The sequence below is a fragment of the Quercus suber genome, unplaced genomic scaffold (assembly GCF_002906115.3).
Source record: "Quercus suber isolate HL8 unplaced genomic scaffold, Cork oak 2.0 scaffold_919, whole genome shotgun sequence".
In the NCBI taxonomy this organism is placed as follows: domain Eukaryota; kingdom Viridiplantae; phylum Streptophyta; class Magnoliopsida; order Fagales; family Fagaceae; genus Quercus; species Quercus suber.
Genome location: NW_027070342.1, coordinates 25390 through 48695, shown reverse-complemented (window position 1 = coordinate 48695; position 23306 = coordinate 25390). Strand labels below are relative to the sequence as shown.

At 32.1% G+C, this 23306-nt stretch overlaps 2 protein-coding genes across 2 annotated transcripts; both read left to right on the top strand.

The window, feature by feature from the left end:
- The first annotated feature begins 7076 nt into the window (after positions 1 to 7076).
- On the top strand, positions 7077 to 13604 carry LOC112008463 (receptor-like protein 15). Its single transcript, XM_065768302.1, has 5 exons — positions 7077 to 7668; positions 7848 to 8006; positions 10062 to 10139; positions 10269 to 10415; positions 11487 to 13604. Exons 1-5 carry the CDS (start codon positions 7290 to 7292, stop codon positions 13475 to 13477), a joined length of 2754 nt encoding a protein of 917 aa, XP_065624374.1. The 5' UTR covers positions 7077 to 7289; the 3' UTR covers positions 13478 to 13604.
- A 6594-nt stretch (positions 13605 to 20198) lies between these two features.
- On the top strand, positions 20199 to 23036 carry LOC112004871 (cuscuta receptor 1). Its single transcript, XM_065768301.1, is given in 3 exon segments — positions 20199 to 20564; positions 20645 to 21758; positions 21760 to 23036. Coding segments are annotated over 3 exon segments (2439 nt in total). The 5' UTR covers positions 20199 to 20389; the 3' UTR covers positions 22910 to 23036.
- The last annotated feature ends 270 nt before the right edge of the window (positions 23037 to 23306 follow it).

Sequence of the window (23306 nt, the reverse complement as noted above, 5' to 3'; positions counted from 1 at the left end):
ATGCTCATGAATTCACAATGTTCAAAACCAAAATATGGGGACATCCAATCCTATGTAGAAGCACTTGTCTGATCTGACAGCTCCAAAGAAAGCCAATAAATAGTGTTTTTTCTAAATGCTTCAGTAAATATTCAAAAAATTTGTTCCAAGTGACATCTAAATATCCATGTACGAGACATTATTCATAACATAATACAAAAATGACAAATAAACTGATTTGACGTTCTTGATAGTGAAAAATATTAAAGAACAATAAATAATATGTACAATAACAAATTAGATACTCTAGATTCAAGTGATCAAATGTTGTCGCCTCAAATAAAACTACCATTGTGATTTGTAAGAAAAAAAATTACCCACCCCCAAAAAAAAAGGACAATAACGACCCAGTCACTCCTACAAAACTTATAGAGTGGGTGGGTCTTTCAACAATTGATGCTTTTTCTTCAGTTGCCTATATCCTTTTTTGCTAAGAATTAGAAACAAATGACACCAATTGGTCTACATTTTACCCTGATGCTCCAGCAGTAGCATGCTTATCATATTCCCCTTGCTCTTCTTTGGCAAACTCTTCAATCAATTCACGTTGCCTTGGGGTCAAATTCCTGCACAAATCAAGCATTTTAATCTACTATAAAAATAAGAGGCTGCAAACACATTCCCATACGATGCTATAGTTTGTATCTTTAGTATTACTCTTAATGCTAAAGTCACTATGAAATATTTTCCAAAAGAGTACTACATACGAATTAGGAATTAAAGCACGATTAACGCCAAAGTCTTTGATGTCTTCTTTAATTTAGTTTAGTACTCTTTCATAGAAAATGCAAAATTTATAACACAAATGGTACGAGATAGTCATCATTAAACATTTTTCAAGAAAGTAATGGATACGAAACTTGGAAAGCACCATTGACGCTAAATTTTTTGGCTGTGCAGTTGAGTCAAGTCTTCTTCAGTATTTTCTCAACAAAAAACACAAGTCCTCTTGAGCAGGACCTCATTGAAAAATTAAATCCGAAAGATATAGGAGTAAGTCAATTAAAGTATTTACTTATCAGAAGAGAGTGAATTATCTTTTTGGGGAAAGTACTTAAAAAAAATCTTAATTTTATTCTTGCGACACACTAAATCCCAGACTTTTAAATGAGACACGTTATACTTCATACTTTTACCCAAAAAAAAAAAAAAAACCCCAATCTAGGGAGGTTTTAAACTTTAAAGTGTTTTATTTATTTAAGTTCGTTGTTTAAACTTTGAAGTGCATGTTTCATTTAAAATTGTGAGCTTAATTATTTATTTAAGTTTGTTCTTTTCTTTTTTTCTTTTTTTAACGTACTTTCCCCAATCTCTTCTCCCACCTTTTTAGTTTATATTAATAAAATAGAAATATATTATCACGGTATAGGGTGGAAAACTCACCATGGATGCCAACTCCTAGTCTAGGTCTTCTCAATGATTTTCAAAGAAAGCACATGAAGAGTTTGTATTTTTTTTTTTTTAACTATGTTTTCATATGTTAAATTTGCAAATTTTTTAAGATGGACAAAATTTAAGTACAATACTTAGATGCTGTTTCTTAGTTTTTCTTCTTAAAATTTAGTTATGTGGCTGTACTTAATTAAAAATATACTTTCATCTCATAAAAAAAAATCACATGGTTAAATCTTAAGAGGAGAACTTAATGAACAACACTTAAGTACTATACCTAAATTTTATCCTTTTAAGATATAAACATTTTTGCATTCAATTAGGAATATTATGTAAAATAGTAAAATGAAAATTTGAAGCTTTAACCAACACGCTATGCATTATTAGAGCAATTGTTCCCAAAAAAAAATAAAAAAATAAAAAAAGACAATCAATTGTTTTACTGTGACGTGGACCGGTTTTATAACATTATATATAAGTAGGACGCTGGTGGTATATTTTAACACAAAAGCTATTTTGCTTAATTGGAAGCATCCATGAGAGTTGGATAAAAACTTTGTCAGTCTTTGGTAGGGTTGTAAAACTTGTTTATGTTTTTTTTTGTTTGTAAACAAGTCAAGCTTGTTCATTCTTTTGAGACTTGTTTTGTAATCAAGTTGAGCTTCAGAAAATTGTTTTGTTTCTTAACAAACTCTTGAACACAGAACCTTAGAAAAAAAACAATCCAAACATGAATCAGGCTTGCAATTTAATTGGTTTGAGCTTCAAAAAAAAGAGCTTGGCCCAACCCATAAACATGATTCTACATTCCCAACAAATAGGAGTAAACAAAAGCTCAGCTAAGCGAAAAGGCAACTCATAACTGTCAACAATCTAAGGAAATTTTTAGCTGGAAGCACATTTCGCCATATGGGTTAATTTGTCAAAAAACAAACTTGGTAAAAGTTATGGTGGTTGGTAGAAACTGGAAAGACACGAAGTCTTCGACTATGAAACACGCTTTGCATTATATAAATCTCTAGCCTCTTCTTGATTTTGGGTAATTATTCTCAAATAATGCAATGCTCTTAATACCAAGGGCATAGGTTAGTCATCACTAAACATTATCTAAGAAGAAAGTATTGGATACACCGACAAAGTCTTTGGCTTCTTGTTGAGGGTCTTCTAATTGCAAAATTATTGGTGAGAGGAAACAAATAACAGAGGTCAATGGTTATCACCACAAAGAACTAACGTGCGAACGGACTCAAAAGGGGCCGGAGTATAACCAAAAAAAAAAAAAAAAATTTAAATAAACATTCACATGGTATTAACAAACTATCAACTAAGACAAATACAAAAATCATTGTTTCTTAATATATTAAGAATTTAAGATGTTGTTTCTTAACACATAACACTATTATTTCTTAATACACTACAATTAAGGGAGTCAATTTCATACCTAAAGCTATTTTAGTTTGACTAAAAAAATAATATATATTTCGATATCAACGAATATTGTTGTACTATTTCACAATTACCACTATATATATAGATATATATACATTTAATAAATTACTAAAAGGAATGTAAATTAGTAAATATATTTATTTTTAGTCATATCTCAACCACCAACCAACAATTTTTTTTTAACTGTCTCTCTAAACTCCTTTATTCAAATGTTAAAACTTAATCCTTCATAAGTCCACACCTACCTAGTCTACGTATTATAGTTAGCTCTACTTTTAATTAAGTTTTATCTCTTTTTTATATTTTTTATTATTACTATTTTTTATCTTTTGTCTTTTAGTAATGTGGTCATGGGGTGTGCATGGGTCGAGTTGGGTCGGGTTGAGGGAATTTTTTGACCCAACCCACCATGGTGGGTAAAAAATAATTCAACCCAACCTAACCCATCACATAAGTTCAACCCAACCCAACTCAACCCACATGAGTCGAGTTGGGTCGGGTTGAACTCATGGGTTTGATAAATTATTATTATTAAATTTATTAAATATATTATTATTAGTATATATATATTATATATATACATATAATATATTATATATAAGCACTTATAGTATATAATATTATTATTAGTATATATTAAATTTACAGTTGATTTAAAAAAAATTATTAAATACATAATATATTTTAAATATATATTAAACATGGGTGGGTAGGGTCGGGTTTGGCGGGTTTGTAATTTTATGACCCACACCCAATCCGACCCGCTATAAAAAAAATTTGTGACCCAACGTAACCCACCAAGCCTTAAAAACCGACCCAATCCAGCGGATCGAGTTGAGTTGGATCGAGTTTGGTGGGTCGGTGGATTTTCTACACACCCCTAACGTGATGTCACATAAAATAATATAATTTGTGTTAAAATTTATTCACATAATGAGTTTTGATCGGTAAAAATGTGTCACTATCATTACTTTTTTTGCCTTCATTTTTTTTCTTATACACGTTTTGCATTTCTTTTCAGTCTTGTCACTTTTTTTTTTTTTTAGGAACTTCAGTCCTGTCACTTTGCTTCAATTTATTGCCCTTGACTGACTACTCAATAGAGTCAATACTCAGTACTCACTGCTCAGTTTCACATGAGGGTGACTATCTTTGAATTACGAATTCATTTGAATCCAATGGTGTACTCAGAGTCAGTTTCACTTGTAAAGACACCCAAAACAAAATAAAATAAAAGATACAGAATGCTAAATGCAGTACTTACTGAGATAGAGAAAAACAAAGAAGACGCATAACAGCACTCACACTGTGGCTGTCTCACACAGTCAACAATTGTGGCTGTGAGACACTCAACAATGAGAATTTCCCTCGAGAATTGTCTCACACAGCCACTGCACTCACACAGTCCGTCTCACACAGTCAACAATTGTGGCTGTGAGACAGTCAACAATGGGGAATTCTTAAGAATTTCCCTCAAGAATTGTCTCACACAGCCACTGCACTCACACAGTCTGTCTCACACAGTCAACAATTGTGGCTGTGAGACAGTCAACAATGGGAANCCTTTTAAGATATAAACATTTTTGCATTCAATTAGGAATATTATGTAAAATAGTAAAATGAAAATTTGAAGCTTTAACCAACACGCTATGCATTATTAGAGCAATTGTTCCCAAAAAAAAATAAAAAAATAAAAAAAGACAATCAATTGTTTTACTGTGACGTGGACCGGTTTTATAACATTATATATAAGTAGGACGCTGGTGGTATATTTTAACACAAAAGCTATTTTGCTTAATTGGAAGCATCCATGAGAGTTGGATAAAAACTTTGTCAGTCTTTGGTAGGGTTGTAAAACTTGTTTATGTTTTTTTTTGTTTGTAAACAAGTCAAGCTTGTTCATTCTTTTGAGACTTGTTTTGTAATCAAGTTGAGCTTCAGAAAATTGTTTTGTTTCTTAACAAACTCTTGAACACAGAACCTTAGAAAAAAAACAATCCAAACATGAATCAGGCTTGCAATTTAATTGGTTTGAGCTTCAAAAAAAAGAGCTTGGCCCAACCCATAAACATGATTCTACATTCCCAACAAATAGGAGTAAACAAAAGCTCAGCTAAGCGAAAAGGCAACTCATAACTGTCAACAATCTAAGGAAATTTTTAGCTGGAAGCACATTTCGCCATATGGGTTAATTTGTCAAAAAACAAACTTGGTAAAAGTTATGGTGGTTGGTAGAAACTGGAAAGACACGAAGTCTTCGACTATGAAACACGCTTTGCATTATATAAATCTCTAGCCTCTTCTTGATTTTGGGTAATTATTCTCAAATAATGCAATGCTCTTAATACCAAGGGCATAGGTTAGTCATCACTAAACATTATCTAAGAAGAAAGTATTGGATACACCGACAAAGTCTTTGGCTTCTTGTTGAGGGTCTTCTAATTGCAAAATTATTGGTGAGAGGAAACAAATAACAGAGGTCAATGGTTATCACCACAAAGAACTAACGTGCGAACGGACTCAAAAGGGGCCGGAGTATAACCAAAAAAAAAAAAAAAAATTTAAATAAACATTCACATGGTATTAACAAACTATCAACTAAGACAAATACAAAAATCATTGTTTCTTAATATATTAAGAATTTAAGATGTTGTTTCTTAACACATAACACTATTATTTCTTAATACACTACAATTAAGGGAGTCAATTTCATACCTAAAGCTATTTTAGTTTGACTAAAAAAATAATATATATTTCGATATCAACGAATATTGTTGTACTATTTCACAATTACCACTATATATATAGATATATATACATTTAATAAATTACTAAAAGGAATGTAAATTAGTAAATATATTTATTTTTAGTCATATCTCAACCACCAACCAACAATTTTTTTTTAACTGTCTCTCTAAACTCCTTTATTCAAATGTTAAAACTTAATCCTTCATAAGTCCACACCTACCTAGTCTACGTATTATAGTTAGCTCTACTTTTAATTAAGTTTTATCTCTTTTTTATATTTTTTATTATTACTATTTTTTATCTTTTGTCTTTTAGTAATGTGGTCATGGGGTGTGCATGGGTCGAGTTGGGTCGGGTTGAGGGAATTTTTTGACCCAACCCACCATGGTGGGTAAAAAATAATTCAACCCAACCTAACCCATCACATAAGTTCAACCCAACCCAACTCAACCCACATGAGTCGAGTTGGGTCGGGTTGAACTCATGGGTTTGATAAATTATTATTATTAAATTTATTAAATATATTATTATTAGTATATATATATTATATATATACATATAATATATTATATATAAGCACTTATAGTATATAATATTATTATTAGTATATATTAAATTTACAGTTGATTTAAAAAAAATTATTAAATACATAATATATTTTAAATATATATTAAACATGGGTGGGTAGGGTCGGGTTGGCGGGTTTGTAATTTTATGACCCACACCCAATCCGACCCGCTATAAAAAAATTTGTGACCCAACGTAACCACCAAGCCTTAAAAACCGACCCAATCCAGCGGATCGAGTTGAGTTGGATCGAGTTTGGTGGGTCGGTGGATTTTCTACACACCCCTAACGTGATGTCACATAAAATAATATAATTTGTGTTAAAATTTATTCACATAATGAGTTTTGATCGGTAAAAATGTGTCACTATCATTACTTTTTTGCCTTCATTTTTTTTCTTATACACGTTTTGCATTTCTTTTCAGTCTTGTCACTTTTTTTTTTTTTTAGGAACTTCAGTCCTGTCACTTTGCTTCAATTTATTGCCCTTGACTGACTACTCAATAGAGTCAATACTCAGTACTCACTGCTCAGTTTCACATGAGGGTAAAAAAAACTTGTTTGAAAAATACGGGTCAACTCGACCCGTCCCGTGACCCGTTTGACCCACGACCCGTTTGACCCGCAACCCGTTTGACCCGCGACCCGTTTGACCCGCAACCCGTTTGACCCATTTAAAAATGACACGTTTTGACCCGTGACCCGTTTTGACCCGCGACCCGATTGACCCGACCCGAACCCGACTCGACCCGCCCGTTTTGCCATGTCTATATATAACTCTCTAAAATAAATTATCTTGCTGCACCTTTTTTTTATTTAGAAAAAATCGTTATCGTAGCTGGGTGGAAAGACACATGATGCGAATTGCAAAGACTTAATTAGTCCAAGTCATCTCAAATAATGGATGTAACTTTTTGCTTTTGGAAAAAGCACAAGATATGATCTAAGAAAGTGGTACATGTAGTGGGTATATGTAGGATGGTGGTGGTAGTGTTATTTCAACTCAAGACCTATTTTGCTTGGGAGTATAAATCATAGTTGAGCAAAAACTTTGTCAGTCTTATTGTTGTAGAAAATAGGAAAAGGAAAAAGTAATGGAGTTGGGACGTTATTGGTGGTGGCCGGTGGTGTTAGTTTTGGTTCATTTTGGTATGAATGGGTGCTTTGGTTGCTGGGAGCAAGAGAGAATTGCTCTCTTGCAATACAAAGCTTCCACCATCAACTACACTAATGAATATTATTTTACACCTTGGGACTCAGCTGACAAAAGGAGTGATTGCTGTGAGTGGGAAAGAGTCGAGTGCAACATCACTACTAGCCATATAATCAAACTTGCTCTTGATTATACAATTCATCAGAGTGGAGAAAGTGGGAGAGGTTGGTACTTTAATGCCTCTCTATTTCTTCCATTTGAAGAGCTCCAATACCTCGATTTGAGTTTTAATTCCATTTCTGGATGGATCCCAAATGAAGGTACTAAATTTATATCTTAAGAAAAGTAGGTAGTATTTGTCAATATTTTCCTTTTTTCTATTACCTCTTTGTTTTTTTTAATGGATGTGAAAAAAATTAGTTGCATGTTAGAATCATTTTATACTATTTTGTGGGAATATATAGTTGCTGACATGCAAATTGAAGCATCTAAATTGCAGGTTTTGAAAGATTCTCTACGTTGGGCAAGTTGGAAGTGCTTCACTTGGGTTATAATAGTTTTAATAACAGCATTTTACAATCCTTTAGTGGTACTATTGCTTCGCTCAAGGAACTACATTTGGATTCCAACAATTTGAATGGATCAATCCACATCCAAGGTAAAATTATAATTAATTAATTTGCAAATGAATAAGATTAGAAGAGTGTTTCATGCTTATTGAGAACGTAATATTTTTTTTTATTTCCCTCCTATATTAATCATTGAGATTTATACAACTAAATTTCACCTTTTTTTTTTCCGTTAGTTCTTTTAAATGTTTATCTATGGAACTGTAGTTCCTTTAAGAAAAACTAAATTACTGGCCATTTATATTATTGAGAAATGTTAGTGGGCACTTTAACCTAATTAAAATGAGAAATGATATGTCCACAATATTTTTACAATATTTTTACAATAAATCATAAGTGGCAGGTTGTTACTGGTTGTTATTGTTGGGGTAAAAAAGTAATCTTAGTGTTAGGTTCAAATTTGAACCAGTAACAACTAACCACCTATAATTTGTTGTAAAAATGTTGTGGACATAGCACATCTCATTAAAAATTAGAATAAATAAATGAAGTGACTGAAAATATTACTTAAATGACAAATGAAATTCAAAAAATTAGTTTTACTGGCTCTACATCTTAAAAAGTTGGTAAAAAATTTGACATAAATTAAAATGATTTGATATAAAGTTATTTTTGAGTCTACCCTATATTGATAGACCTCTTCATTAAAATATGTGTGTATATATATATATATATATATTGTTAGACGTCTCAAGACTCCATAACAATTAATTATTAATAAATTTAAGATAGATAGTATGACAATATGTGGACAATTTGGCCGACAGGCCTAAGGCGCCAGATTTTACTATTTTAGGCACTGGTCTGAAAGTCCGTGTTCCAATCCCACTGTGAAGTTTTGCGTAGCCTGTAATCTTTATTTATTAGACACATTTAAAGTCCTTGTTAACAAAGTCCAATGAAAAAAATAAATGAATGAAAAATGAAAAAGGGTGCTATACCTTGCATTGGGTATACTATTAATAGGGTTATTATTTATTATACCCTATTAAATGCGAAGATTCAAATGATTGAATTCCGTGCTTATTTATTGCCGTGATTCCCAGGAGGTGTATGCAAATGTCATGGATGATTGGATACTTAGGTAACAATCTCAGATAATGTGAAAAAAAAGTGTGACTCGGCATTCCAAAGGAAGAAAAAGAATAGGTAACAATAAGTCAGTAATAAAGTTTGGAACTTTGCTTTTTGGTAAGTGATAAAATTTGGAACCTAGCATGTCATAAATAATTAGAAAAATCATTCTAATTGATCTCAAAAAAAAAAGAAAAAGAAAAATCATTCTAATAACCCATGAGAGAGATCTTGAAGTTGAAACACTGACAAAATTTAGGGGGAAAATAGGTAAAAATGACAAACTATTATATGACGACATAGAAAAAAAAAAAAAAAAAAAAACACACACACACACACACACATTCACATGCCCTTTTTATTTTGGGTAAATAAGGATAACAAAAACAAGCACAGTGGGTCAAGTTATAGGCCATTCCATTGATGGATATGGGGCAAAAGAAAAAAAAGATATATCATCAAATATAGAACAATTAGACTAAAATATTAGCAGAGTCATTCAATCATATAGTATAATGTTAGTCAATGATGACTCTTTTTTTAAGTTGACTAATTAAGTATCATTAAACAAAAATAAAACGGCAACAAAAAGTCATTTGATCCAAAGTCCAAACTATCTTCATCCTCTAAGAGAAAGGAATGGAAGAATGAGATAGTTTAAGAGGAATAATTCTAGAGACATAACCAATCACACATTTAATTTTACAATTTACTAAGTTGTGTCATTGTGAATGGTGGATATTTTCTACTTTATGCAACTCAGTACTTCATGTAGACCACTCAAACTCACACAAGTCAGCAAATTATGAAATTGGGTGTGGGAGTGATTGTGTACAAGAAGTCCAAACAGTATGTACAAGAAACCCAAACAGCTAGCAAATGGAAATGAACATTACAATCCTTGTTAACAAAATGAATTTAAGATTCTCAAATTGAAATTCAATCGTTAATCTAGACAAATTGAACTACTAAAATCTACAATCTTTTAATTAATTTATTTTTTCATGTAGACTTCAAAGCATTTAACAACTTGGAGGAGCTCTACTTGCGCGGAAATCGTTATATCAATGACTTCGTGACAACGGAAGGTATGAGTATGACAGGTTGTCAAATACATGTTCACGAATTAAAATAAAATCCTTATTTTACATGGTATGCCGTATGCCTAATGAAACTACAACATTATTATTTATGAAATATTTTATTTTTCCCTATAGATTCAAACAGCTTAAGTAAGTTGCAAGTCCTAGATTTGAGTGACAACAATTTTAATACACGAATTCTTGAGTCATTAGCTGCCTTCCCATCGTTGAAGATATTAAACACTGGAAGCAACAATTTGGAAGGATCATATACTACTAAAGGTAAGTTATACAATTCTTAGACTCTTATATACACAGTAAGATAATCATTACCAGCATAATTTTAGAAAACCATAACCTATTATAAACATTTTATAAATATTTTTCATGAAATTTCATTTTAAAAAAATGAAACTAAACTTGTGTTCCTTAACATTGGAACCATTCTAACACATGATTCTTTTGTAATTTAAAATAAATTTCGTATTACATTTTCCAATCCTTTATTATTCTAGATAATAATTTTGCATCTCTTGCAATTCTAGTTATAATAATTTGGAATCACTTGTTAAAATTCCATAGTCTTCGAAAGAACATAGAGATCTTATCTAACTCAATCAGTTAATGCACATATTTGAAGACCAATGGAACTCGAAAAATGGTTGTCATGTTTACTTTACCACTTTCTCAAGAAAATAACAAAAGCAGAAGTTTCAGACATTGAAAGTTTATTTCATGCTTTTGAAAACCATATTGTACAGATTTTGGATTTTAGGAAAAAAAAAAAAAAAGGAACAAGTAAAAAGTCGTAATAGAAGCATGTACTTTTAAATTTGTTGACATTCTTGTTATAAAATTCCACTAAATAGGAAAAATGTCTTTTACTATGGACAAATTATTCAGTTTTCACCCCTCTCACTGATGATGTTGATGATAAAAACAAAGTGGACATTTCTACTTCTTTCTTGGATTTGTTAAACCAAAATCTGTATATATTGCTTTTATTTAAACTTTACATATAGCATGCCACATATCTTTCTTACAGTAGTAACTATTTCATAGTATACAATATTAATAATTTTTTCTTTTTTTACAATTTCCATGTCTAAAAATTTTATTATTATTTTTGAGTTAGGTGCACTAAACAACCTAGAGCAGCTATACTTGGATTATTCATCAATTGATAACAGCTTCCTTCACAAAGTTGGAGTAATGAATTCTCTTAAAGTATTGTCAATGCTAGGCTGTCACCTCAACGGTAGCTTACCTGCACAAGGTAGGTTGCTTTCACAATGATATTACTTAGGAAAGATACAATACTAGAATCTAATCAATACGAATCTCATTTTACAGGCTGGTGTGAACTTAGGAAGCTCCAAGAGATAGACCTCAGCTACAATAATTTTGAAGGGATACTACCTTCATGTATGGCAAACTTGACATCACTTCAAGTATTGGATCTCTCTAACAATAACTTCACCGGGAACATTGCCCACTCCCCACTACCAAGTTTGACATCACTTCAATTATTGGATCTCTCTCACAATAATTTGGTCGGAAAGTTTCCCACTTGGTTGCTAGAAATCAATACAAAATTGGAGTCCCTTCTCTTAAATAATAACTCTTTCACGGGGCCTTTCATGCTGCCATATGATATTTGTCACAACATTAGGAACATAGATATTTCAGATAATCACTTACAGGGTCCAATCCCCATAAATTTTGGTTTAATTTTTCCAAATTTAGAAAATTTAAACATGTCTAAAAATGCATTTCAAGGTAGTATACCTTCTTCTTTTGGGAAATTGGTTTTCTTACAACTTCTAGACTTGTCTAAGAATCATTTATCAGGAACAATACCAATGCATTTCGGAATGGGCTGCCACAACTTATATTTTCTCAAATTGTCATATAATAACTTCAGTGGCCAAATATTTCCCACCCATTTCAATCTGACTAATTTAGAGTCTTTACTTTTGGATAACAATCTCTTTTCGGGAATGATCCCAAATAGCATCTCAATATTAAACAATCTTTGGGCAATTGATTTTAGTAATAACCATTTTTCAGGCATGCTTCCAACGGGGTTGGGGAACATGTCTGGTTTAACAGAACTTGTTATGGCCAAAAACCAACTTGAAGGTCCTATTCCAATCGAGTTGTGCAAACTTGTTGAACTTGAATTTCTTGACCTTTCCGAGAACAATCTTTCTGGCTCTATTCCATCTTGCTTCAATTCATCATATATTACATCAATTTATCTGAATAAAAATTGGTTGAGCGGTCCAATTCCATGTGCGTTCAAAAACAACTCTAATCTAGTTACATTAAATCTTCGAGATAACCTCCTAACTGGAAACATTCCTGATTGGATCGGCAACCTCTCATCCTTGAGCATTCTTCTTTTGAGAGAAAATCATTTAGAAGGTAGGATTCCAAATCAATTATGCCTTTTGCAAAACTTACACTTGTTGGATCTTTCCTACAATAAATTTTCAGGTACAATACCACATTGCTTGAGTAACATTACTCTCGTGGCATCCACCCAAGAGCCCATTGTAAGAGATTTCTCATTTGAGTTTACTATGTATAGTATTAGAATGCCATACTCGAAGACAAAATCAACAAATATGAAAGACTGGAATCATATGGGTTATTTGTCGACAGAAGTAGTTCAGACAGATGAAGCAGAGTTCACAATAAAGAATAGAATCGACTCCTATCATGGAGACATTCTCAACTACATGTTTGGAATTGACCTCTCATGCAACAAGTTAGTAGGTGAAATCCCACCTCAACTTGGAATGATGAGCACCATCCGGGCAATGAACTTATCACACAACAATCTGACTGGACCAATCCCTACAACATTCTCAAACTTGAAGCTGATGGAGAGTTTGGATCTTTCCTATAACAATTTAAGTGGTAAAATTCCACCTGAATTGACCGAAATTACCTTTCTAGCTGTCTTCAGTGTGGCACATAATAACTTATCAGGTACAACACCAGAAAGAAAAAATCAATTCGGGACTTTTGGTGAAAGTAGTTATGAGGGTAACCCTCTTTTGTGTGGACCTCCATTACATGCTTGCACCAAAATCGGACCTCCGTCTACAATGCCAGTGGATCATGATGGGGAAGATGGTGGTAGTTTCATTGACATGGCTGTGTTCTACATAAGCTTTGTGGTGGTTTACATAACAGTGTTGTTGGGACTTGTTGTAGTTCTCTACATAAATCCTTACTGGCGTAGGGCGTGGTTTAACCTCATTGAGGTGTGCATTGACAATTGCTACTATTTTGTTGTGGTTCATTACCATAAGTTCAATTTCAAGCTTGCATAGCTCTGCATTTTAATGGTTACATGTACGTGTGTCTCTTCCTAGTGGATTTTGAATCTAAAGTTTGAACTTTGAATAAATATTTTAGTTGTGTAAATTTTGAATTTGGCTATGTTATTCTAATTATGAAGATTGTGTCTTTTGATATTAATTAGACATTTGTCAAAACATTGTATTTAACCAATTTTAAATCCAAGTAAATTATTAGATCCATTATGGAAGATTTAGGTTAAACACATAATCATCAATATTATGCATGTGCGAAAATTTAAAAGATACAAGATATGATGACCCAAGAAACCAATGAAACAAAATAGTTTCAAAGGAAAAACTTGGGGGAACTTGACCTTATAAATTCGATTGAGGTGAACAATTTTACTATAAGATAGATATTTATAGTCAAAATAACCTCATTCTTTGTAAATCTAACTATAGTTAGCAAACTAAGCTTTGAATTTCATAGACATCTCTAATAGTGATCTACTGCAACATGAACATCCGGCCCACACACTTCAATGTCCCTTTGAAGATTTGAATCCAATGCACTTGATATTTGGAGATCAATAACTTGAATCCACCAATTCAGAGAGTGTGAGTGATCATTGATGGATACTTTGAAAGAGCAGTAAGTGTAAACCTTTAGATATCAAATTGAGCAGCTCCAAAGTCTTGAAAAATGTGCCCTAGGATTTCCCTTAAAGACTTAGTAAAATAGGTTTGAAACCTAGTCATTTGATGGGTTGAATTTCTAATTTTGAAATACAACTTTCGATTAGTCAAACTTAATTACGATTGGTCAAAACTGTTTAAAATTTTGTTCCTTGAATCAACTAGTTTCCTGTTCTTGCACACTTGAAGCAGTACCTTGAGCATTGTCTAATCATTTCTATAGACTCTATGAGCTATATTTAGACAAGTTTGTGTTCATGTATTTGCCAATATAACTATACAAGTACAGAACCTAATAGTATCCTTACATTTTTGTTTTCATTGCTAATAATAATATACTAGCCGCAGACTCATGCATTGCTTACAAATATATAAATATTATGTAATGTGGTATAATATATAAAAAGTAACAATTACTTCAAATATTAATTATTTTTAAAAAAAGATTTCTACAAGTATTTTTTTATCTTTTTATCTCTACAAAGTACAAATATATCATACTATTATATTTTGTATGTTTGATTAATATTTGTTAGGTTCTAAAAGTTTAGAAGAATTGGTAAATCGTGAACACAAACTTGTCTAGATATAGATCTTAGAGTCTATAGGTATTATTAGACAATGCTCAAAGTGATACAAGTCAAGATCCAAGAACAAGCAAGCTGCAGAAAAGATAATTTGAAATTTGCCTGGTTTGATCGATCGAAAGACAAGCTTAACCCATCAAAACACATATCTGCAAAATTTTATTTCAGCCCAAACTCTATTTAAACATATTGGGTTTTAAGTAAAACACTACTAGTATATCAAGGAAAACTTAAGCACGTTTTTATTAGGCTTTTCAGAGAGAGAAGAGTGTGCCTCTTTTTGTATCTAGGGTTTTGTACCTAAAAAACTCTCTCATGTCTTCTACCGGTGTTATTCCTTGAAGAATCTCAAGATCCGGTGTTGTAGAAGTTGCTGCCTTCTCTAGTCATCAAAGGTGCTGATGATCTAAACCTTCAAGGGTGGTCTTGGAGTCACAAACAAGAGAGTTTGTATTTTTTATCACAAGTGTGGGTGCTTATGTTGCAAAGGCCTAGGAAAGAAGTAGTCTGTGGACTCGGAGCTGTCACATAGTCATTGTAATAAGTTTTCTACTCGAGGTAGCAATAGGATGTTAGTGGTCTAAGTTCTATTGTACAAACTTCAATTCTTTCTAGTGGATTTGTTTTTCACCTTGAGGATAGTTAGGTTAAATCCTTTCTAGGTTTTTTACCGGTTTGGTTTTCTAGGGTTATCATATCTTTGTATTCTTTATTTTCCACTGCTTTACATGATATGATTTATGATTGTTTAACCTAGATCTGAATAATAAACCTAAGTATTCACTTGGTTAATTAATTACATTAAACAATCTAGTTTATAGGGGTCTTAAAACATACAATATTATCTTAAAGTGAACTATATTTTTCTAACTTCTGTTGTAGTGTGTTATATTTGATATACAACTAAACTTTATAAGTTTCAAATTTCTTATCTCTTAGATTGTGTTTTGACATAAACTCAAATTCCTATTTTCAAAAAAACTAAGTATTAACCCAAATCAAAATTACTAGAGCTATAAATGGGAGAGAGAAGACTTTTTAATTAATGGAAAATTAAAAAAAAAAAAAACCCATCAACTTGAATCATTATTAGCATTAGGAAGTCGAGCGGGGAGCTTGTAGTCCTTTTGTATGAACTTCAATTCTTTCATAGTGAATTCAGGTTAGCCTTGAGGATCGGTGGGTCAAATCCTCCCCAGGTTTTTACCGTGTGATTTCCTGGGTGATCATATCTTGTGTTATTTATTTTCCGCTGCTTTATATTCTTGATATGATTGTTTGGATTGTTTTAACCTAGAATTGCTTAATTTGACTAAGTAACAACTTGGCTAATTAATCTAGGCTACGCAATCTGGTTGTTTAAGGGGTCTAAATTTCTGTCACTAGGGATACAACATTGTTGGATGAAGCTAAAAATCCTAGAGATACGACCTTGTTGGATGAAGCTATGTCATATTACTTTTTGAGGGAGATGCACAATGCAATGACCCATATAGTAAAAACTATTTTATTAGATTTTCTCATGGCGTGTCTTTCTTACAACATGTGGGTTTCACATGTGCTTTGACCTACCAAATATGAGAGGGGTGCCTCATGAGATGTTCTAATGAGATACTTTCTCACGTGTATGATGGTCTTGTGCAATCTAAATGTTGTATTTCTTACATGCTATCTAATATCAAATACATGATGATGTTTCCTTTGGGTTTTTTTGGGATTTTTTTTTTCTTTGATTTGAAAAAAATTTAAGATATTACACATTTTACTACATAACCTTTGCAATTTGATGTGATAATAAGTGTGCTTGGCGGACTTTCAAAAATAATAAGTGAATGTCTAAAATATAAATTTTATAGTATTTCTAGCATCACTCTTTCTCTTTTGCGTATAGACAATAGTGATGTAAATTCGGCTCCTCAGTTTGCCAATATAACCTTCGAGGTCCATCCTTAATTCATAATATTCATTGCATTTTTACCTCTCTAGTGAAACCACATACGTACACTCGAGTCTTTTTTCTTTCCTCAATGAAAATGAAAAAAAAAAATAATAATCCCACCTTTTATTTTTAATTAGATTTTAGTTAACAAAGAGAAATTTCCCACTCTCGTGGTATGGATTATCTAAAATATTGCAAAATTTATAATACTAGTGACATAAAGTAGCATTCACTATGAAACACTTTCCAAGAAAGTACTAGATACTAATTTATAAAAAGTAGTTGACGCCAAGTCCTCGGCCTTAGTTGGGTCCAAGTCTTCACAAATAATGCCAAGTTCATAATATATATTTTATTAAGAAAGATCGTAACTTTTATTTATAAAAAGATTAAAAACAATATATCTTGAATCGCAGCAAATTTAAAATTGCCAATATCATTGAACGAACTAGATAAAAGCTGCGAGACTTCCGAATGGCCAAGTTCATAAGTTGCCGACATGCAAATTGAAGCATCTAAATTGCAGGTTTTGAAAGATTCTCTACGTTGGGCAAGTTGGAAGTGCTTCACTTGGGTTTTAATAGGTTTAATAACAGCATTTTACAATCCTTTAATGGTACTATTGCTTCGCTCAAGGAACTACATTTGGATCACAACCGTTTGAATGGATCAATCCACATCCAAGGTAAAATAATCATTAATTAATTTGCAAATGAAGATTAGAAGAGTGTTTCATGCTTATTGAGAACGTAATTTTTTTATTTCCCTCCTATGTCAATCATTGAGATTTATACAACTAAATTTCACTTTTTTTTTTCTTTTTTTCTTTTAAATGTTTATCTATGGTACTATAGTTTCTTTAAGAAAAACTAAATTACTGGCCATTTATATTATTGGGAAATGTTAGTGGGCACTTTCACCTAATTAAAAATTAGTATTAATTAATGAAGTGACTGAAAATATTACTTAAATGACAAGTGAAATTCAAAAAAAATTAGTTTTATTGGCTCTACATATTAAAAAGTTAGTAAAAAATTTGACATAAATTAAAATGATTTGATGTAAAGTTATTTCTTAGACTAACCTATATTGATAGACCTCTTCTTTAAAATTTATGTGTGTATATATATATATATATATATAGGATTTTACTAATGTGTGCTCTTAGGGCACACATTAATTTCTATTTTTGAAAAAAGTTTTCTCGAGAATTGAAAAAGTAATGACAATTAACCGGACCCATATATATATTGTTAGACGTCTTAAGACTCCATAACAATTAATTATTAATAAATTTAAGATATATAGTATGACAATATGTGGACAGTTTGGCCGACAGGCCTAAGGTGCTAGATTTTACTATTTTAGGCACTGGTCCGAAAGTCCGTGTTCAAATCCCACTGTGAAGTTTTGCGTAGCCTGTTATATTTATTTATTAGACATATTTAAAGTCCCGTTTAATGAAAAATTATACCTTGCATTGGGTATACTATTAATAGGGTTATTATACCCTATTATATGCGAAGATTAAAATGATTGAATTCCGTGCTTATTTATTGCCGTGATTCCTAGGAGGTGTATGGAAATGTTATGGATGATTGGATGCTTAGGTAACAATCTCATATAATGTGAAAAAAAAGTGTGACTTGGCATTCCAAATGAAGAAAAAGAATAGGTAACAATAAGTCCGTAATAAAGTTTGGAACTTTGCCTTTTGGTAAGTGATAAAATTTGGAACCTAGCATGTCATAAATTAGAAAAATCATTCTAATAACCCATGAGAGAGCTCTTGAAGTTGAGACACTGACAAAATTTAGGGGGAAAATAGGTAAAAATGACAAACTATTGTATGACGACATAGAAAAAAAAAACACACACACACACATTCACATGCCCTTTTTATTTTGGGTAAATAAGGATAACAAAAACAAGCCCAGTGGGTCAAGTTATAGGCCATTCCATTGATGGATATGGGGCAAAAGGAAAAAAAAGATAAATCATCAAATATAGAACAATTAGACTAAAATATTAGCAGAGTCATTCAATTATTTAATATAATGTTAGTCAATGATGACTCTTTTTTTAAGCTGACTAATTAAGTATCATTAAACAAAAATAAAACGACAACAAAAAGTCATTTGATCCAAAGTCCAAACTATCTTCATCCTCTAAGAGAACGGAATGGATGAATGAGATAGTTCAAGAGGAATAATTTTAGAGACATAACCAATCACACATTTAATTTTACAATTTACTAAGTTGTGTCACTGTGAATGGTGGATATTTACTACTTTATGCAACTCACTACTTCATGTAAACACTCAAACTCACACAAGTCAGTAAATTATGAAATTGGGTGCGGGAGTGATTGTGTACAAGAAGTCCAAACAGTACGTAAAAGAAACCCAAACAACTAGCAAATGGAAATGAACATTACAATCCTTGTTAACAAAATGAAATTAAGATTCTCAAATTGAGATTCAACCTTTAATCTAGACAAATTGAACTTCTAAAAAATCTACAATCTTTTAATTAATTTATTTTTTCATGTAGACTTCAAAGCATTTAACAACTTGGAGGAGCTCTACTTGCGCGGAAATCATTATATCAATGACTTCGTGACAATGAAAGGTATGACAGGTTGTCAAATACATGTTCACGAATTAAAATAAAATCCTTATTTAACATGGTATGCCATATGCCTAATGAAACTGCAACATTATTTATTTATAAAATATTTTATTTTTCCCTATAGATTCAAACAGCTTAAGTAAGTTGCAAGTCCTAGATTTGAGTTACAACAATTTTAATGCACGAATTCTTGAGTCATTAGCTGCCTTCCCATCATTGAAGATATTAAACATTGGAAACAACAATTTGGATGGATCGTATACTACTAAAGGTAAGTTATACAATTCTTAGACTCTTACATACACAGTAAGATAATCATTACCAGCATAATTTTAGAAAACCATAACCTATTATAAACTTTTTATAAATATTTTTCAGGAAATTTCTTTAAAAAAAAAAAAATTGAAACTAAACTTGTGTTCCTGAACATTGGAACCATTCTAACACATGATTCTTTTGTAATTTAAAATAAATTTCGTATTACATCTTCAAATCCTTTATTATTCTCGATAATAATTTTGCATCTCTTGCAATTCTAGTTATAATGATGTGGAATCACTTGTTAGAATTCCATAGTCTTCGAAAGAACATAGAGATCTTTTCTAACTCAATCAGTTTATGCACATATTTGAAGACCAATGGAACTCGAAAAATGGTTGTCATGTTTACTTTACCACTTTCTCAAGAAAATAACAAAAGAAGAAGTTTCAGACATTGAAAGTTTATTTCATGCTTTTGAAAACCATATTGTACAGATTTTGGATTTTAGAAAAAAAAGGAACGAGTAAAAAGTCGTAATAGAAGCATTTACTTTTAAATTTGTTGACATTCTTGTTATAAAATTCCTCCTAAATTGGAAAAATGTCTTTTACTATGGACAAATTATTCAGTTTTCACTTTTCACTCCTCTCACTGATGATGTTGACGATTAAAACAAAGTGGACATTTCTAATTCTTTCTTGGATTTGTTAAACCAAAATCTGTATATATTGCTTTTATTTAAACTTTACATATGGCATGCCACATATCTTTCTAACAGTAGTAACTATTTCATAGTATACCATATTAATAATTTTTTTTACAATTTCCATGTCTAAAAATTTTATTATTATTTTAGAGTTAGGCGCACTAAACAACCTAGAGCAGCTGTACTTGGATGATTCATCAATTGATAACAGCTTCCTTCACAAAGTTGGAGTTATGAATTCTCTTAAAGTATTGTCAGTGCCAGGCTGTCATCTCAACGGTAGCTTACCTGCACAAGGTAGGTTGCTTTCACAATGATATTACTTATTAGGAAAGCTACAATACTAGAATCTAATCAATACTAATCTCATTTTACAGGCTGGTGTGAACTTAGGAAGCTCCAAGAGATAGACCTCAGCTACAATAATTTTGAAGGGATACCACCTTCATGTATGGCAAACTTGACATCACTTCAAGTATTGGATCTCTCTAACAATCACTTCACCGGGAACATTGCACACTACCGACTACCAAGTTTGACATCACTTCGAGTATTGGATCTCTCTAACAATCACTTCACCGGGAACATTGCCCACTCCCAACTACCAAGTTTGACATCACTTGAGCACCTCTCTCTGTCAAATAATGACTTCTTGATCCCAGCCACAATGTCCACTTTTTCTAACCTCTCAAATCTTAAGGACTTATTAAGTGCTAACAATAAAATTGCCTTTGAACCTAACTCTCATACTTGGATTCCAACCTTCCAATTACAGGTTTTGAGTCTTTCTAACGGACTCAATGTCAATGGCACAACTCCTGGATTTCGTCATTACCAATATAAGTTGGTAGTGATTGATCTCTCTCACAATAATTTGGTCGGAAAGTTTCCCACTTGGTTGCTAGAAATCAGTACAAAATTGGAGTCCCTTTTCTTAAATAATAACTCTTTCACGGGGCCTTTCATGCTGCCATATGACATTTGTCACAACATTAGGAACCTAGATATTTCAGATAATCACTTACAGGGTCCAATCCCCATAAATTTTGGTTTAATTTTTCCAAATTTAGAATATTTAAACATGTCTAAAAATGCATTTCAAGGTAGTATACCTTCTTCTTTTGGGAAATTGGTTTTCTTACAATTTCTAGACTTGTTTGAGAATCATTTATCAGGAACAATACCAATGCATTTTGGAATGGGCTGCCAGAATTTATGGTTTCTCAGATTGTCATATAATAACTTCAGTGGCCAAATATTTCCCACCAATTTCAATCTGACTAATTTATGCTTTTTACTTTTGGATAACAATCACTTTACGGGAATGATCCCAAAGAGCATCTCAAAATTAAATCGTCTTCTGACAATTGATTTTAGTAATAACCATTTTTCAGGCATGCTTCCAACGTGGTTGGGGAACATGTCCTTAATGGACCTTGTTATGGCCAAAAATCAACTTGAAGGTCCTATTCCAATCGAGTTGTGCAAACTTGGAGAACAATCTATCCGGCTCTATTCCATCTTGCTTCAATTCATCATCATATATTACATCAGTTTATCTGAATAAAAATTGGTTGAGTGGTCCAATTCCATGTGCGTTCAAAAACAACTCTAATCTAGTTACATTAAATCTTCGAGATAACCTCCTAATTGGAAACATTCCTGATTGGATCGGCAACCTCTCATCCTTGAGCATTCTTCTTTTGAGAGAAAATCATTTAGAAGGTAGGATTCCAAATCAATTATGCCTTTTGCAAAACTTAAACTTGTTGGATCTTTCCTACAATAAATTTTCAGGTACAATACCACATTGCTTGAGCAACATTACTTTCGTGGCATCCACCCAAAAGCCTATTTTAAGAGGTTTCTGGTTAGGGTTAGAAAAGTACCAAATTAGAATGCCATACTTGAAGACAAAATCAACAAATATGAAAGACTGGAATCATATGGGTTATTTGGCGACAGATGTAAGTGAGACAGATGAAGATGAGTTCACAACAAAGAATAGAATTGACTCCTATCATGGAGACATTCTCAACTACATGTTTGGAATTGACCTCTCATGCAACAAGTTAGTAGGTGAAATCCCACCTCAACTTGGAATGATGAGCACCATCCGGGCAATGAACTTATCGCACAACAATCTGACTGGACCAATCCCTACAACATTCTCAAACTTGAAGCTGATGGAGAGTTTGGATCTTTCCTATAACAATTTAAGTGGTAAAATTCCACCTGAATTGACCGAAATTACCTTTCTAGCAGCCTTCAGTGTGGCACATAATAACTTATCAGGTACAACACCAGAAAGAAAAAATCAATTCGGGACTTTTGGTGAAAGTAGTTATGAGGGTAACCCTCTTTTGTGTGGACCTCCATTACATGATTGCACCAAAATCGGACCTCCGTCTACAATGCCAGTGGATCATGATGGGGAAGATGGTGGTAGTTTCATTGACATGGATGTCTTCCACATAAGCTTTGTGATGGTTTACATAACAGTATTGTTGGGACTTCTTGTAGTTCTCTACATAAATCCTTACTGGCGTAGGGCGTGGTTTAACCTCATTGAGGTGTGCATTGACAGTTGCTACTATTTTGTTGTGGTTCATTACCATAAGTTCAATTTCAAGCTTGCATAGCTCTGCATTTTAATGGTTACATGTACATGTGTCTCTTCCTAGTGGATTTTGAATCTGAAGTTTGAACTTTGAATAAATATTTTAGTTGTGTAAATTTTGAATTTGGCTATGTTATTCTAATTATGAAGATTGTGTCTTTTGATATTAGACCCCTGTCAAAACATTGTATTTAACCAATTTTAAATCCAAGTAAATTATTAGATCTATTATGGAAGATTTAGGTTAAACACATAATCATCAATATTATGCATGTGTGAAAATTTAAAAGATACAAGATATGATGACCCAAGAAACCAATGAAACAAAATAGTTTCAAAGGAAAAACTTGGGGGAACTTGACCTTATAAATCCAATTGAGGTGAACAATTTCACTATAAGATAGATATTTATAGTCAAA

Excerpts from the sequence above, each read along its gene's own strand:
- LOC112008463 (XM_065768302.1), top strand. The coding sequence starts at position 7,290 with ATGGAGTTGGGACGTTATTGGTGGTGGCCGGTGGTGTTAGTTTTGGTT. Across the intron at positions 8,007-10,061 it reads TGGATCAATCCACATCCAAG|ACTTCAAAGCATTTAACAAC; the intron begins GTAAAATTATAA and ends TTTTTCATGTAG. Across the intron at positions 10,416-11,486 it reads AGGATCATATACTACTAAAG|GCTGGTGTGAACTTAGGAAG; the intron begins GTAAGTTATACA and ends CTCATTTTACAG.